Source organism: Euprymna scolopes, chromosome 42 (genome assembly GCF_053919585.1).
Source record: "Euprymna scolopes isolate OS-2025 chromosome 42, ASM5391958v1, whole genome shotgun sequence".
Classification (NCBI taxonomy): domain Eukaryota; kingdom Metazoa; phylum Mollusca; class Cephalopoda; order Sepiida; family Sepiolidae; genus Euprymna; species Euprymna scolopes.
In genome coordinates, this window is record NC_136523.1 from 915261 (window position 1) to 933047 (window position 17787).

At 29.7% G+C, this 17787-nt stretch overlaps 2 protein-coding genes across 4 annotated transcripts in view; one reads left to right on the forward strand and one right to left on the reverse strand.

The window, feature by feature from the left end:
* Window positions 1-17787, reverse strand: part of LOC145266906 (hexokinase-4-like) — a 274629-nt gene that overhangs the window by 248199 nt on the left and 8643 nt on the right. The window contains exons 1-2 of one of the 3 annotated variants that reach the window (XM_080122691.1): window positions 5267-5284; window positions 4545-4618 (exon numbers count right to left, since the gene is read on the reverse strand). In XM_080122691.1, coding sequence (XP_079978817.1) covers window positions 4545-4616 — 72 coding nt within the window. In that variant the 5' untranslated portion in view covers window positions 4617-4618; window positions 5267-5284. Of the gene's footprint in view, window positions 1-4544; window positions 4804-5266; window positions 5285-17787 lie in introns of those variants that run through there. The other 2 variants (XM_080122690.1, XM_080122693.1) reach the window with 2 other exon arrangements.
* LOC145266905 (uncharacterized) overlaps window positions 1-17787 on the forward strand; it is a 234888-nt gene that overhangs the window by 86366 nt on the left and 130735 nt on the right. The gene's annotated exons all lie outside the window — the stretch shown is intronic.

Consider the following 17787-nt stretch of genomic DNA (forward strand, 5'->3'; position numbering starts at 1 on the left):
GAAAACGAAATAAGACCAAATTGACAACTCGGAAATTCTAAAATGAATAACTTTAATGGTTAAATTATTTTAAAAACATTAAAATTTTGGTTGATGTACATGCATTGGCTCCGACGTTGTACACAGTTCATTCGAGGGAGCATTCATTAATCCAAAAAGGAAAGTTTGGCGTGTGTGGCCATTTGTTTTGTTTTAACTTTGAGCTTTTCGGATTATTTTGTTAGGTTTTATTTTTTTGGTGGATATTTATCAACAGAAACAAACAAAAAGGAACACATTTAGTTTACATAAAATTCTGCAATTTGCAATAAAATGTTAAAAGGTATCGGCCTCTGTGACCGTACTGTTGTCGCCACTGCACTTATGTTACTGTGCTTTTTTTTTTTTTAGTAGTATTTTCAAGTTAAATTCAAGTTTTACAATATTTTTGTTTATTAAATTGTTCGGTGAAAGTACAGAATTGCACCCGCTAGTTCGGTAACAAGCGCACGCAACTGAAAATAAAACGATTTTTATTAAAAATTTAAATCATGAATTTATTCAAACGGTCCTTTATCTTGCTAAATCAACCCCACTAAAAAAAAAAAAAAAAAAAAAAAAAAAAAAAAAAAAAAAAAAAAAAAAAAAAAAAAATATATATATAACAAATGTTATCAAAGGCAAGATAAGTTCCTTTTCCACCAAACTGGATATATTTTTTGTGTTTTTATTCAATGTAACATGTTTATTCAGCTCGAAAACCATAGTGTTTACCGATGTATTGGAACATTCAAGATGGCGTCTGATTCTCTCTTTAACACTGTAAGTTTGGGAGAAGGTGCTATAAATAAAAAGCCGGTTAAAATACTGTTAAAAACTCGCTCAATCTGTTACCGTGACATAGGTTGACATATTCGGCGGGTTTTTAATAGTATTTTGTATAGTTTTTTATTTATAACACCTTTCCCCAAACTTACGGGTTAAAGAGGATGTGAGACGCCATCTTGAATTTTCCAATACATTACATCGGTAAACGCTATGTTTTTCGAGCTGAATAAACATGTTACATTGAATAAAAACAAAAAATATATCCAGTTAGGTAGAAAAGTAACTTATCTTGCCTTTGATAACATTTGTTATATATATTTGTTTTTTGACAACTTTTTCGAATCTATGTGTACAGTAATACAAACTCAGTTATTTTTCTACCTAACTGGGTAATATTTTTAGTGTTTTTATTTAATGTAACATTCAGATCGAAAAACGGTGTTTACCGATGTATTGGAAAATTTAAAGTGGCGCCCGCCCGACTCTTTGACACGGTAAGTTTGGGAAAAGGAGTTATAAATTAAAAAGAAAAACGACAAAATACGGTTAGAAACTCGCTCAATATGTTACCGTGACATAGACCGACATATATTCGGTGGGGTTTTATTTGTTATATATTTGTTTTGACAACTTTTTCAAATCTATGTGTACAGTAATACAAACCCAAATTTTCGTGTTAGAAGTTAGCAAAATTTGTCAAATCAAAAACGCTTTAGTTTGACAAGCAAGAAGCTTTTGTAATCGTCGTCATCGTGTCGAAAGGGAATAATTTTATTAAGAGATTCGTCTTGTTTATTCATACTTTAGGACGTTAATTTCTCTTCAACTACTTTAACGCAACTTTGATGAATTAAAAAAAAAATCCTACAATTACGCCAATATTTTTAATTATATTCGATTTTTGTTAAGGTTATAATACTTAGATTAAAAGTATATTCAAATCTTAAAAGTATTTTTATAGTTTCTCAAAGTTGAGTTTTTTGGAGGTTTTTTTTTAAGTAGTCGGAAAGTCGGTACTTGTGCATTTAACGAACCAGACGTAACTCAGCATTTGCTCGGCTTTGTCCGACGCATGACGTCAACAGCCGGATATAACCGAGCGTTGCCGATTAAGCAGACGAGAATTTCGCTATCAATTGGAAGAGTGTCACAACTCAAGAAACGCTTATTTGAAGAGAGTTTTAAAAAGATAACTGACGAAATAATGAATATTACAAACCTTGCGGACCAGATCCAGACCCCAGAGGCTGCACTAAACTTTTGCCAGCAACGGAAATTGTTGGCAGAAGAGAAAAGGTGTTTATTTACATTTTGGCCAGGATTGTGTACTTGCAAAGTACACAAGCCTTTCCGACGGTTACGGTTGGAGGTGTAGAAGTGTAACATGTCGATGGACTTCCATTAGGATTGGGACCTTCTCAAAATCTCGACTAACCATCGCGTGTATAATAAAAATAAAAGGGGTTTGTATTACTGTACACAGATTCGAAAAAGTTGTCAAAAAACAAATATTATCAAAGGCAAGATAAGTTACTTTTCTACAAATCCTTGTTTCTGGCGAAAAAAAAAATGTACAAATAATCCTTGTTCCTGCCCCCCCCCTTTACGTTAAAAATTGAAAAAAAAAAAGTTTAAAAAAAATTGTTTTATATGTATTTATTTTGAAAATAGAAAACAATTTCAAACAATAAAAAAAAAAATTTAAAAAAAAAAAAAATGAACGGTAGGTTTTTGCTTTTTATCTAATTTTATGTTTCTACATTTTACAATTTCATTGTACAGTTATTTTGTTGTAGCGTTTTTATTTTATCGCCAACGCTCGGTTTTATCCGGCTGTTGACGTCATGCGCCGGACAAAGCCGAGCAAATGCTGAGTTACGTCTGGTTCGTTAAATGCACAAGTACCGGAAAAGTCTAACAATTCCTAATTCTCGTATTACCGAACGTAGTAAAAAGGAGTTATCTCCCTCAGCACAATGACAACAATTGCAAACGCATGCTTTTGGGTTTAGTTCGGCAAAAGTTGGTTTAGTCACGGCCACTAAAACTTAAAAGCACAAAATAAAGTGGCAAAGTCGAAAGGTTAACTATACAAAGTTAACTCCCCAATTTTATTTTTGTCCCTCTACAGAAATTGAACCAAACCAACTTTTTGCCAAACTTGCGGTGGCAGTAAACACCTAAATTTGAGTTTAGTTAGGATTAAAGTTTGGTTCAAATTGTTAAAGGCGAGGTAGGGGTGGAGATTAATTGCACGTTTCGCATTCTAAAACTATTTTTTATCCTAATAAATTGGTAATTAAGCACTCGTTACCGTGCTGAAAGATTTGGAAAACCATTTTTAATCTGGGGAGGGGAGGGTATTTTTTTAACTTCTGTGCTCCCACCTAACAATTTAATAAGGTATCCTGAAACTTTTAGGAATGGTTTTACCTTGCTGCAAACTTTTAAAATAGCGCGGTAACAAACACAAAAAAGGCCGGTCCCGTTCGGTTCAAATTCTGTAGAAGCACCGTTAATAAGGTCACTTTCCGGCTAAGCAAAACGGAGTTCAGTTTAAGTTTTCAGGGGGGGGGGTACTTAAAGTAACCCTTTTTAAGGTTTTAATATGCCTTAAGTTCATATAAAGGCACTATAGTGAAGAAACAGAATTTATCTCAAGGCGCCCACGGCATTTTTTTAGATTAGGTCCACCTCAATTTTCTTTTGAGTGACGACTTGTATAGATTTTCGACTATCGCATTGAAATTTTTCAGAAATAAAGTTATCGAGATATAAAAGTTGTAGCATGCATTGTATTCTTTGGTGACCATCTTTTTTACACGGTTGCGCGCGCCATAAACAAATCTACGCGCGTAACAAAGATGGTTGCCAAATAATACAATGCATAAAACAACTATGTCTCGATAACTACTTATTTCTGCAAAATTTCAATGCGATTTCCGTATTCAGCATAGTCGAAAACCTATACAAGTCGTCATTTAAAGAAAATTGTGGAGGTGGACCTAATAAAATGGTACTTGTGCAGAGAGTGATCCAGGACGTAAATAATAACGTTATTATATAAAAAGCCATTCTTAACATGGGAGGAGAGGGTGTTTTGTACCTTTTCTATACTTCAACCTTACAATTGAATAAAAATATCTAAACTTTAATTAAACTTGGAAATACGATTTAAAAAAAAATCGCGGATCACTCTCTGCACTAGCACCATAAATATAAATGAAAGTGATAAGGTAAGCTTTCAACTCGTAAACGGAGTCAGCCATTTCCAAGATGAACGTGGGACATCTTTCAGGTGCACACGACACGGCACTTTCTGGTACTTGTGCATCCATGTTACCGCGCTGAATTAGTTAGAAGGCTATTCTTAACATGGGGAAGGGTGTTTTGAAGCCAGTCTGTACTTTCATCTAATTTTTAAAAAAATTTAAAAAAAAAAAAAAAAAAATTTAAATCGTAAAAGTTAAGTTTAACTTGAACACTATTTTATTTTTAAAGCCAGAGGAGGGGTTGGCTGAAACCCCTTAACAGTTCGCAAAATACAGTTGAAAATATGCATCTGTGATCATCACAGATGCATAACCATCCACATTTTAATTAAATGGTATTTAAAAAGTTTTAGTCATTTTTTATTTAATTTTCATGTAACGGTAAATCATGGAAAAAAAAAAAAAAAAAAAGTTTGAAATAAAATTAAACGAAAAATATATTCGTTCAGTTTGCTTAATACTTACCGCTTGTTCATCAATTGGACGACCACGAAAACCGCGTGTAAATGCCGAAGTTCCTGGTTGCGAGGAATCCATTTCTTTGATTTAATAATAAAAAAGGAAAAAAAAAATCCGTTTCAAATTGGTATTTTCTCCTCCAGGAATAAACAGGTTATTTGTCAGAATCTTTAAAGGGGGGCGGGGTAGGAGCACAGTATTTTGTTTACCTAACTTCGTTCGTTTGAGTAGACACCAAAACGAGCCCGTAAATAAAACTTGGCTGAATGATGAACTGACTGACCCCCTTAGAAGGCCGACTTAAATAACGCTTTAAGTAACGCAGAGTTGCGTGCCCTTTTTACGTTGGACATACACAAACATTTCAACACATAATTGTCTTTTTAATCTACGGTCACCTTTTCATGTAATAATCTTTTAGTATAATCCTCTTAAAAATCAGCAACATTTTTTTTTCCAGGTCTAATGAAAATTATACTAATGGGTATTTTTTTTTTCCAAAACTGGCACACCTGGAGCTTTAAACAAATTAGATTATATGTACGTGGCGTGCGTGCATTCTCCCATTTACTTGAGAGTCGGTAATTTTATAAAATCAATCCTATTTTCGAGGGCGAGGGAATTACCTCATTTTCCAACTAAATGATTTAAAGGGTATTTTGGCTCTTATTTAGAATTCAACCTAATTTTTTAAAAGAAAATGTAGAAAAATCTTTTGATGTACGTACCCGTATCAAAAATCACGTAAATTGATCAAGTTGTAGTTTTATTTTATTTTAGTTTTATTTTTAAATAAGAAATCAAATTTTATGAGTAAGCAAAAAGGAACTGTCTCGCGAGCAGATGTTCACAATGATTCAAACTTCCGAGATCAGGCTTATAATGCTAGTGATTAGACTTATAGTGCTAGCGATTTCCCCTTTAAAATTATTTAATGTATAAAAATAAAAACTACTTGATTAATTTACTGATTTTTTTACATAAATAATTAATGTTGAAAGTATTTTTGATATTACAAATGAAAATATCCGTAAACTGATTTTATAAATAAATGCATTAATTAAAATATTTTTTAAATATTTATTTACATATTTTAAAAATATTTCTTTACATAAACATTTTTGCACAAATAATTAATATTGGATTCCACATATGTTTTAATATAATAAATTAAATTAAATAAATGGATCTGAAATTGAATGTAGATCCAAATAAATGGAAACGAAAATGAATGTTCAACAAGTATGAATTTTTCACTTATAAATTAAATAAATTGATCATGGATCTAACTTAATAACTTAATTTGAGCCCAAAACAATAAATGTTAAGGGGTCATAATAGGGGTCAAAGTTTTTAAAAAATTGACCTCTGCGGTCTCTTCCAAATTACTCAGACAATTTCTGATCTAAATATTAGAAATTTTATATAAAGGGTATTCAGAGATAGGGCAAGCTTTTTCATCAGTTTGGGTCGAAAATTTTTAGTTACCAATATATAAATGTATGTATGTATGTATGTATGTTTGCATGTCTGCCTAAAACTTTCAATAGAGGCGACGGATTTTACCAAGATCAGTATCGTTTTGAAGTTCGACCTTTCATACAACAAATATCGAAAAATTGGCTAAAAACATTAATATCTTCCCCTTCAACAAGGCACTTTTCTACACTTTTCTACATTTTTTAAAATTAAGGCTAGACAATCTAAAGGAGAGGATAACTTTAAAAAATATCGGCGAGAAAAGTGCCTTCGAGTCTGTAGACTAAAAATTGACAGTTATTGCATAGGGAAATGTACACAGACACATACACACACACACACACGTTCACTTTTATAGATATACTAGCATATAAGCCCGGCGTTGTCCGGGTGTTTGGATGTGTCTGTTGAGCAAAAAAAGAAAAACAAAAACAAAAAAAAACAGTGGTAGTAGGAAGGCAGGCTCGAACCTTTACTGCAAAGGAGGAAAAGAATGGGGGAAAAACCTGATATCTATGCGGTTACGACCACCGCCAAACTGGGAGTAACATTTTTTAAAATTAAGGCTAAACAATCGAAAGGAGAGGATGACTTTAAAAAATATCGGCAAAAAAAGCGACCCCCTCCCCCCTGTAGAAAAGTGCCCAGTTGAAGGTGAAGATTTTAATGTTTTTAGCCAATTTTTCGATATTCATCGTCTGAAAGGTCGGACTTTAAAACGATTTTAATTTTGGTAAAATCCGTCGCCTCTGTCAAAAGTTTTAGGCAGACATGCAAACATACATACATACATACCTACACTTATATATTGGTAACTAAAAATTTTCGACCCAAACTGATTAAAAATCTTGCCCTATCTCTGAATACACTTCATGTGTAATTTCAAATGTTTAGACCAGAAATTTGGTAGAGACCGCAGAGGTCAATTTTTTTTTTTAAACTTTGACCCCTATTATGACTCCTTAACATTTATTGTTTTGGGCTCAAATCAAGTTATTAAGTTAGATCCATGTCCAAGGAACCTATATCTAACATTTCAAGTGTATAGACCCAAATTTGTTGGAGGAGTTTGGTAGAGTTCTCAAAGGTCAAATCGTTGGACTTTGACCCTTAACAGAAAATTTTTTGGCCGAAAACCGTTCCCAAAGTTTTCCCACATCTCAGTACATGGTATGTCAAATTTCGAGTCCGTAAACTTAAAATTGAGAGTTATTGCATAGGGAAATGTACACACACAGACACGCAGATACACAGACACGTCCACTTTTATAGATATACTAGCATTTCGGCCCGGCGTTGTCTGGGTGTTTGGAGGTGTATGCTGAGCAAAAAAAAAAAAGGAAAGAAACGGTCAATTTTTTAAATTTGACCCCTATTATGACCCCTTAACATTTATTGTTTTAGGCTCAAATAAAGTTAATAACTTAGATCCATGTCCAAGGAACCTATATCTAAGATTTCAAGTGTTTAGACAGAAAAATGTGGGAGGAGTTTGGTAGAGTTCTCAAAGGTCAAATCGTTGAACTTTGACCCCTTAACAGCCAATTTCTGGCCGAACCCGATAACATCTATTTTCCCAAATCTCATTACATTGTATATCAAATTTCGAGTCCGTAGACTAAAAATTGACAGTTATTGCATAGAGAAATGTACTGCCGGCACCCATTTTAGTATACTATATATATATATATATATATATATATATATATATATATATATATATATATGTATATATATATATATATACTATATATATATATATATATACTATATATATATATATATATATATATACTATATATATATATATATATACTATATATATATATATATACTATATATATATATATATATATATATACTATATATATATATATATACTATATATATATTATATATATATATACTATATATATATATATATATATACTATATATATATTATATATATATATATACTATATATATACTATATATATATTATATATATACTATATATATATTATATATATATATATACTATATATATATTATATATATATACTATATATATACTATATATATATTATATATATATACTATATATATACTATATATATATTATATATGCTATATATATATACTTAATATATATACTATATATTATATATACACTATATATATATATACTATATAAATATATACATAATATACAGTATATATATTGTATAAATATAGCATATATATAGTATATATACAGAGTATATATATAGTATATACATATATATTATATACAGTATATATATATTATATACAGTATATATATATATATATTATATACAGTATATATATATATTATACAGTATATATATATATTATATGCAGTATATATATATTATATACAGTATATATATATTATATACAGTATATATATATATTATATACAGTATATATATATATATATATATATATATTATATGCAGTATATATATATTATATACAGTATATATATATTATATACAGTATATATATATTATATACAGTATATATATATTATATACAGTATATATATATATTATATACAGTATGTATATATTATATACAGTATATATATATATTATATACAGTATATATATATATATATTATATACAGTATATATATATTATATACAGTATGTATATATTATATACAATATATATATTATATACAATATATATATATATTATATACAATATATATATATATTATATACAATATACATATATATTATATACAATATATATATATATATTATATACAATATATATATTATATACAATATATATATATATTATATATATACTATATATATTATATATATACTATATATATATACTATATATATAGCATATATATAGTATATACATATATACTATATATATATTACATATATACTATATATATTATATATACTATATATATTATATATATACTATATATATGTATTATATATACTATATATATACAGTATATATATAGTATATACATATATACTATATATATATATTATATATACTATATCTATACGTTACATATATACGATATATATACTATATATACCACATATATACTATATATATATATATTATATATACTATATCTATACGTTACATATATACGATATATATACTATATATATACCACATATATACTATATATATATTATATATACTATATATATACGGTACATATATACTATATATAGACTATATATACTATATATATACCATATATATACTATACATATATATACACTATACATATATATATACTATATATACTGTGTATATACTATATATATATACTATATATATTATATATATACTATATATACAATATATCCTGCTGAAATAATGACGTTATTATTTAGAAAGCCATTCTTAACATGGGAATAGGGGTGTTTTGTAACTATTCTGGACTTTTACCTAACAATTTAATAAACAAAAGTTAAACTTAAGTAGACAAGGAACAGTACTGAAGCATTAACATTATTTAGAAAGCCATTCTTAACATGGGGAGGGCGGATATTTTCTAACTATTCTGTACTTTCGGTGCTAATGCAGAGAGTGATCTGTGCTATTTTTTAAATCGCATTTCCACATTTAATTAAAGTTTTATGATATGTTTTTTTATTCAATTGTAAGGTTAAAGTACAGATTAGGTACAAAACCCCCTCCCTTCCCCATGTTAAGAATGGCTTTTTAAATAATAACATTATTAATGAATACCGATTAATGTTTTGTTGTTTGCTTTTTCTTACCGTATTTTTTTTTGTTTTTTTTTAAGAAAACCTTTTTTAACAAAAATTGAAAGTACACGTTTTTTCTTTTTTTTTTACAGAAGTTATTTTTATATAAGAAAATATGAATGCATTTTCTTTATTAAAGAAATTGGGTACTTGTGCACTTATTGATCCGTGCTGAAATAATAACGTTATTATTTAAAAAGCCATTCTTAACATGGGGAGAAGAGGGTGTTTTGTACCTATTCTGTACTTTAACCTTACAATTGAATAAAAACACGGTAAATTTTTAGATTAGGTCCACCCCCACAATTTTCTTTTAAATCACGATTTTTGTACATTTTCGACTATGCAGAAATCGCATTGAAATTGTACAGAAATAAGTAGTTATCGAGATATAAAATGTTGTATAATGCATTGTAATCTCTGGCGGCCATCTTTTTACACACTTGCGCGCGTCATAAACAAATCTACACGCATAACAAAGATGGTCGCCAAAGAATACAATGCATAAAACAACTATTTATATCTCGATAACTACTTATTTCTGCAAAATTTCAATGCGATTTCCGTATTCAGCATAGTCGGAAACCTTTAAAAGTCGTCATTTAAAAGAAAATTGTGGAGGTGGACCTAATCTAAAAAAAATACCACAAAACATAAAACTTTAATAAAACTTGGAAATACGATTTAAAAAAAATAGTGTAGATCAGTAAGTGCATTAGCACCCATTAATCGTCTAACATGACCTTATTGCCAAATAAGCTCCGGCTACAATGTTGAACGCGCCGTTCACATTGTTTTTTTTTTTTTTTTTTTCAAGTTAAATTCAACTTTCACAATATCTTTTTATTTTTTATAATTTCACAATATCTTTTTTTAATAATAAATTGTTAGTTAAAAAAGCACAGAATAGTTACAAAACACCATCCCATCTCTATGGTAAGAATGGCTGAAAAAAAATATTAGGTACTCATGTAGAGAGTGATCCATGCTGAAATAATAACGTTATTATTTAAAAAGATATTCTTAACATGGGGAGGGGTGCGTGTTTTGTACCTATTCTGTACTTTAACCATACAATTGAATAAAAAACATATAAAACTTTAATTAAACTTGGAAATACGATTTAAAAAATAGGGCGGATCAGTAAGTTCATTAGCACCAGAAATTGTTAAGAAAAGTTTCTACCAAAAAACATTATTTATTTTTGCTATTCTTACCAGGGGGAGGGGATGGTGTTTTGTCACTATTCTGTGCTTTCAACTAACAATTTATTAAAAAAGCAAAAGGTAAATTTTCATATTAGGTCCCCCCTCCACAATTTTTAACATGGGTAGGTTGGGGGTGTTTATTCTGAAAGCCGTTCTTAACATGGGGAGAATGGTGGTATTTATTCCAAAAGCCATTTTTAAAAGACAAAAGACAGGTAAAAGGTTAAAACATGTGGTTAGGCATGGGTGTTGTTTATTCCGAAAGCCGTTCTTAATATTGGTCGGTTGGGAGTGTTTATTCATGGCCGTCAGTAACTTATAGTGCATAGTACAGGTCTTTATATCTCGAAAACTAATTGCCCCTGCAAATTTTAAATGAGATTTTCTTATTCAGCATAGTCGAAAATTGTGGAGGTGGACCTAATGTAAAAAAATACTCTCCCCCCAAAAAGATATCGTTAAATTTAAATTTAAGCGCGATACTAAAAATAAAATTAGACAGAAAAATACACCTTTGGGTTTGTACTTGCACAAAGACTTGAAAAAGTTGTCAACAAAAACAAATATATAACAAGTAAATATTTTCAAAGGCAAGATAAGTTACTTTTCTACCTAATTGGATAATTTTTAGTGTTTTTATTGGGTTTGTACTACTGTACATATAGATTCGAAAAAGTTGTCAAAAAATAAATGTATAACAAATATTATCAAAGACAAGATATGTTACTTTATTACCAAAATGGATAGTTTTTTTTGTTTTTTTAACGTAAAATGTTTATTCGGCTCGAAAAACACAGCGTTTACTGCTATATTTGAAAATTACAAATGGCGGCAGACTGTGTTAAACACATTAGTTTTAGAAAAATGAGTTAAAACTAAAACACTATACAAAATACTGTTAAAAAAACCACCGAATACATGCCTGCCTTTGTCGCGGTAACATATATTGAGTGAGTTCCTGACAGTATTTTTTATAGTTTTTTAGTTTTAACTCATTTTCCCAAACTTAACGTGTTCAACACAGTCTGCCGCCATTTGTATTTTTCAAATATACAGATAAACACTACATGTTTTCGAACCGATTAAACATTTTACACTAAATAAAAACACTAAAATCTTATCCAGTTAGGTAGAAAAGTAACTTATCTTGCCTTTGATAACATTTGTTATATTTATTTTTCAACAACTTTTTCGTTTCTGTGTTTAGTAATACAAACCCGTTTTATTTACTATAATGTTTAGTCGGCTCGAAAAACAGTGTTTATCAGTGTATTTGAAAAATACAAATGGTGACGGACACTGTTGATACTGTTAAGTTTGAGAAAATGATTTAAAACTAAAAAACTATACAGAATACTATCAGAAACCCACCGAATATGTCAGCCTATGTCACAATAACATATAATCAGTGGGTGTCTGACATTGTTTTGTATAGTTTTTAACTGATTTTCCCAAACTTAACGTATTCAACAGAGTCCGCAACCATTCGTCTTTTTCAAATACATAGATAAACACTGAGATTTTGAGCCGATTAAACATTTTACATTAAATAAAAACACTAAAAAATTGTCGAGTTAGATAGAAACGTAATTGACCTTACCTTTACTTTCATTTATTTGTTTTTGGACAACTTTTTCGAATCTGTGTATAGTAACCCCCACCCCCACCCGCTTACCCAAATATTAATTAAAAACTCACATTTTTGAATACAATAATAAAAAAAAAAAAACTATTTAGCGTTTCAATGGTTTAGCAACTTTTGGTTTAATCCACTGAATGTTGGTCGAGCCCAAGCCATGACTGACGGTAACTCCAGAGGATCCGGATCCAATTCTGCAACAGTAACATTTTTTTTTTCATTTTCGCCTTTTTTTTTTGTACTTTTTGGAGTGGATTGCTGTATTAAGAATATAAGAAACATGCATTTTCTCTTTTTATTAGAATTTTCCATTACACCAAATTAAGCAACAGCAATGCGTGGCAGGGTACAGCTAGTATACTATAGATATACTATGTATATAGTATATATATACTATATATATACTATATATATTACATATATAGTATATATATATATATATATATACGATATATATATATATACTATATATATAGACTATATATACTATATATATATACTATACATATATGTATATACTATATATATACAATATATATTACATATATATATATATATATATATATATATATATATATATATATATATACTATACTATACTATAATATATACTATATATAAAGAAAATAAAAAGGAACAAACCGTATTATGTGTTCATCAACGTTTCGTCTTTATTTCGAGACTTCCTTATGAACACATAATACGGTTTGTTCCTTTTTATTTTCTCTATTTTGTCGGAATACTATTTCCATTATTTTCATCATACTATATATATACAATATATATTAAATATATATATATACTATATATATACTGTATATATGCTATATACTATACGTATATATATATATACCATATACACTTGTGCCCGATATTATTCATACCCCTCGGATCTTTGAGATTTCTATAAGAATATTGCTCAAACCAGAAGGTAGACAACACTAAAGGGATTTCAAACAATAAATCAAGCATAAGCATTTAATTTAAACTCAACAAATAAATAAATTATGCAAGTTTGAAACATTATACAAAGAAAAACAATAATGGCACTAGTTCAAAATTATTCATACCTCTCTTACTAATAGTCAATAGCATGCCCTTTATTCTTAATAACTGCCTGTAACCGTTTTGGATATTTATCAACAAGGTTTTTACAAGCATCACCACTGATTTTTGACCATTCTTCAATGCAGTAGTTCTCCAAATCCCTCAAATTTCTAGGTTTCCGCTTTTTAACCTCAGTTTTCAATATGTGCCAGAGGTTTTCGATAGGGTTCAGGTCGGGACTCTGGCTAGGCCATTCCAAAATATTAATTTGATTATCCTCAAACCATTTCTTGACTATTTTGGCAGTATGTTTTGGATCATTATCCTGTTGAAGGACCCAGTTTGGTCCTAAATGGAGCTTCTTCGCATCCTGTCTAATGTTTTTCTGGAGTATCTCCAAATATTGCTCCTTCTTCATGGTTCCATCTATCTTGACCAAACTACCTGGACCACTAGCCGAAAAGGAGCCCCAAAACATTAGGCTACCACCACCATGTTTCACCGTGGGTATGGTGTTCTTTGGATTGTAAGCTTCTCCTTTCTTCCTCCAAACGTAAGAAGCATCCATATGGCCAAACAATTCAATTTTTCTTTCGTCAGTCCACAAAATACTTGAGAAAACGGACTCTGAAGAATTCACATGGGTCCTAACAAACTTTAGACGTGCTGCAAGGTGTTTTCCGGTGTGCAATGGAGTCCTTCTTGGTCTTCTTCCTTTCAGACCATTTTCATGCAGAGTCCTTTGCAATGTTTGCCTTGATATTTTTATGCCAGAAGACTCCAGATTTTCTAAAATGTCCTTAGTAGTGGTGGTTGGATTTGCATTAACACTGCTTACAATATTCCTGGTGGCTCTAGCAGACAGTTTCCTTTTCCTTCCTCTACCAATCAAGTTGTTCGTTGTGTGGTGGCTCTGGAATTTTTTGATGATGCTCTGTACTGTTGCTGTAGGGACCTAAAATTTCTTGGAAATTGACTTGTAACCTAAACCATCCTTATGTGAATTCACAATTTTAGTCCTAAGATCATTACTAAGCTCTTTTTTCTTCTCCATTCTAATAATTTTTATTCTTTTATTGGTTTTCAGTTGACATCATTTTAATTTCTGAAAAATGCAAAAAACGAAATGAAATTAATCAAAGGTTGTATAAAAGCATTCAAAATAAGAATCAAACAGGAAACAAACAGTCAGAAACTCGATTAATACTGAAAAAATAAGGGGGTATGATTATTTTTGAACATTGCAGATTTTATAAATAGCTGTATATTTCTTTTATTACAAGTATCCCGAGATTTTAAAATGACGAAAATGATCAGAAGAGGTTTATTAAGAATATGTATCAATATGGACGTAAACAATAAATTCTTACAAAGTTACACCTAATAAACTCAATTTTCAAGGAGGGGTATGAATAATATCGGGCACAAGTGTATATACTATATATATACTATATATATATACACCATATATTATATGTATACATATACTATATATATATATATACTATATATATACTATATATACCATATATATACTATATATATACTATATATACATTATATATATATATACTATATATATACTATATATATATAATTTATATATATATATATATATATACTTTATATATATATATACTATATATATATACTTTATATATACTATATATATATATACATATATACTATATATATGTACTATATATATGTACTATATATATAGTCTATATAAAGTATATATATACTATATATATACTTTATATATACTATATATATATATATATATAATATATATACATATATACTATATATATAGTACATATATACATATATATATGTACTATATATATATGTATATACTAGATCTAGATATGTATGTGGGCTCTCTTTATCATGCTAGGAAGTTACTTACGCCTGAAATATCCTGTACCTCTACAAAACCACTATTCCCTCATGTTTGAAGTACTGTTGTCACATTTGGGCTGGTGCATCTGCTGCTAGTCTCTCACTCCTGGACAGGGTTCGAAAGATAGTCGCAAACCTAATTGGTCCTGAATTGTCATCTTAACTTGAGCCCCAGTCCCACCGACGAAATGTTGCCTCCCTCTGCCTGTTTTGCAAGTATTTTAATGGTGAATGCTCTGACGAACTACAAGCACTTGTACCCCCTCGACGAAAATACCCCCAACCAACAGTAAAGTTTCATCCCTACACGGTTGAGATCCCTATATGTAAGAAAGCCTTTTACTCTAATAGCTTCTTCCCCAGAACATCAGGACTCTGGAATTCTCTTCCGGTTTCCTGCTTCCCCAACTGTACTGACATGCAGAAGTTCAAATGTAATGTGAACAAACATCTTGCTGCTTAACTCCCTATATAGTACCCCTGGAACTTAGTTCCCTGATAGTAGCCCCCTACATCAAAGTGGCAATATGCCTTGTTTGGGGTGAAAATGTAAAAAAAAAATTAAAAAATTATACTATATATATATATATATATATATATATACACACACAAAAAAAAAAAACGTCTGTATTATGCACTGTAATTTACTGGCTGCCAGGTTTATATGCATGCGTAATAAATAAATCTACTTCTCTCATATCGGTGCTGCTACCCAACTATTTTTTTTTTTTTTGCATTTGATGGTGGGTATGCTGACACCGATTATCATGGTTAAATTTGGGAATTTTTTTAGGGTGGGGGTGGGGTGTCTACTCCAAAAGCCGTTCTTTACATGGGGATGTTAAGAGTGTCTATTCCGAATGCCGTTCTTAAGATGGGGAGGTTGGCGGTGTCTATTTCGAAAGCCTTTACATAGGGTGTTTGGGATGTCTATTCCAAACGCCGTTCTTAACATGGCAATACTCAAAGAAGTGAAGTGAAAAAAATCGTAATTGGTTTGTTTTACATGTTAAAAAAAGACGACAAAACTGGAATTTAATTTAATACTATTTGGTGGAAGAGTTGAAAAGAAGAGGAAGACTTGAACAACAAACGGAAACAGCTTGGATTGCTACTACTGATTTCGATCACTCTAAACAGTCTATATACAGTGAAAAAAATCCCTAATCTCTAAAAGTTTTTATTTCCCATTATTATTCTAATGAACCATTTTCCATACTTTTATTAATTCATACTGATTTACACATACCTTTAATTGCTTTTTTTTAAATTCAATCAGTACGTACATGTTATCCCCCCAAACCATCACTAATTGACAGTGAAAGCCAGATAATTCATTTCAGCCATGGCTGCCAGTGTCCGCAAACCATAGTTTACTTTTTTGCGAGGGGAGGGGCAGGCTTCCACCGGGAAACGTCAGTTAACGGGTCCTGCTAGTTTGTTATATATTTGTTTATTCATCACTTTTTCATTTTGTTGTGTATACTGCAAAATCCCCATATTTTTTTTTTTTCTGCAAATGTCTTGAAAGTGTTTACATGTAATCACTTATAAATTAGAATCTAGTTTTTTGGTAGGGTGATGGGTATTTAGTTTAAGATATTAATCTACACATTTGCCATTATTATTATTATTATTAGTAGTAGTAGTAGTAGTAGTAGTAGTAGTATCTTGTTTTTCAAATTAATCTAATAGCCGATAATAATTTGTAATTATAATAAAAAATATAAACATTCTTTGACAAAGAGAAGGCACAGAATAGTTTTAAAACAGTTTCCCTTTCCATGTTAAGAAGGATTTTCTGAATAGTACTATTATTTAGAAACTCAGTCTTAACATGGTAGAGGGCTTTGTTGACTATTCTTTTCCTACACTATTTTCGTATTATGCATATCAATCGTGGACTATTTTTAATTGTTTACGAAAAAAATTCAAATAGCATTTTGCACACTAGCAACAAATTAATACAAACCAACTTTGTTTAAAAAAAAATCTTTTCAATAAATTGCGAGAAAAATATTTGAAAACGAAATAGTTAAAATAATATATGCATACAATATAAGTGCATTTTGTACGTTTATAAAAATATATGGATTTTATTTAGGAATTTATTTTAACAACTCGTCCGGCTGAAAACACTATCAACAATTCCCCCCACTCTTTATCTGTGCCTAAAACTAAACGTAGATTCCATGAACAAAGCTT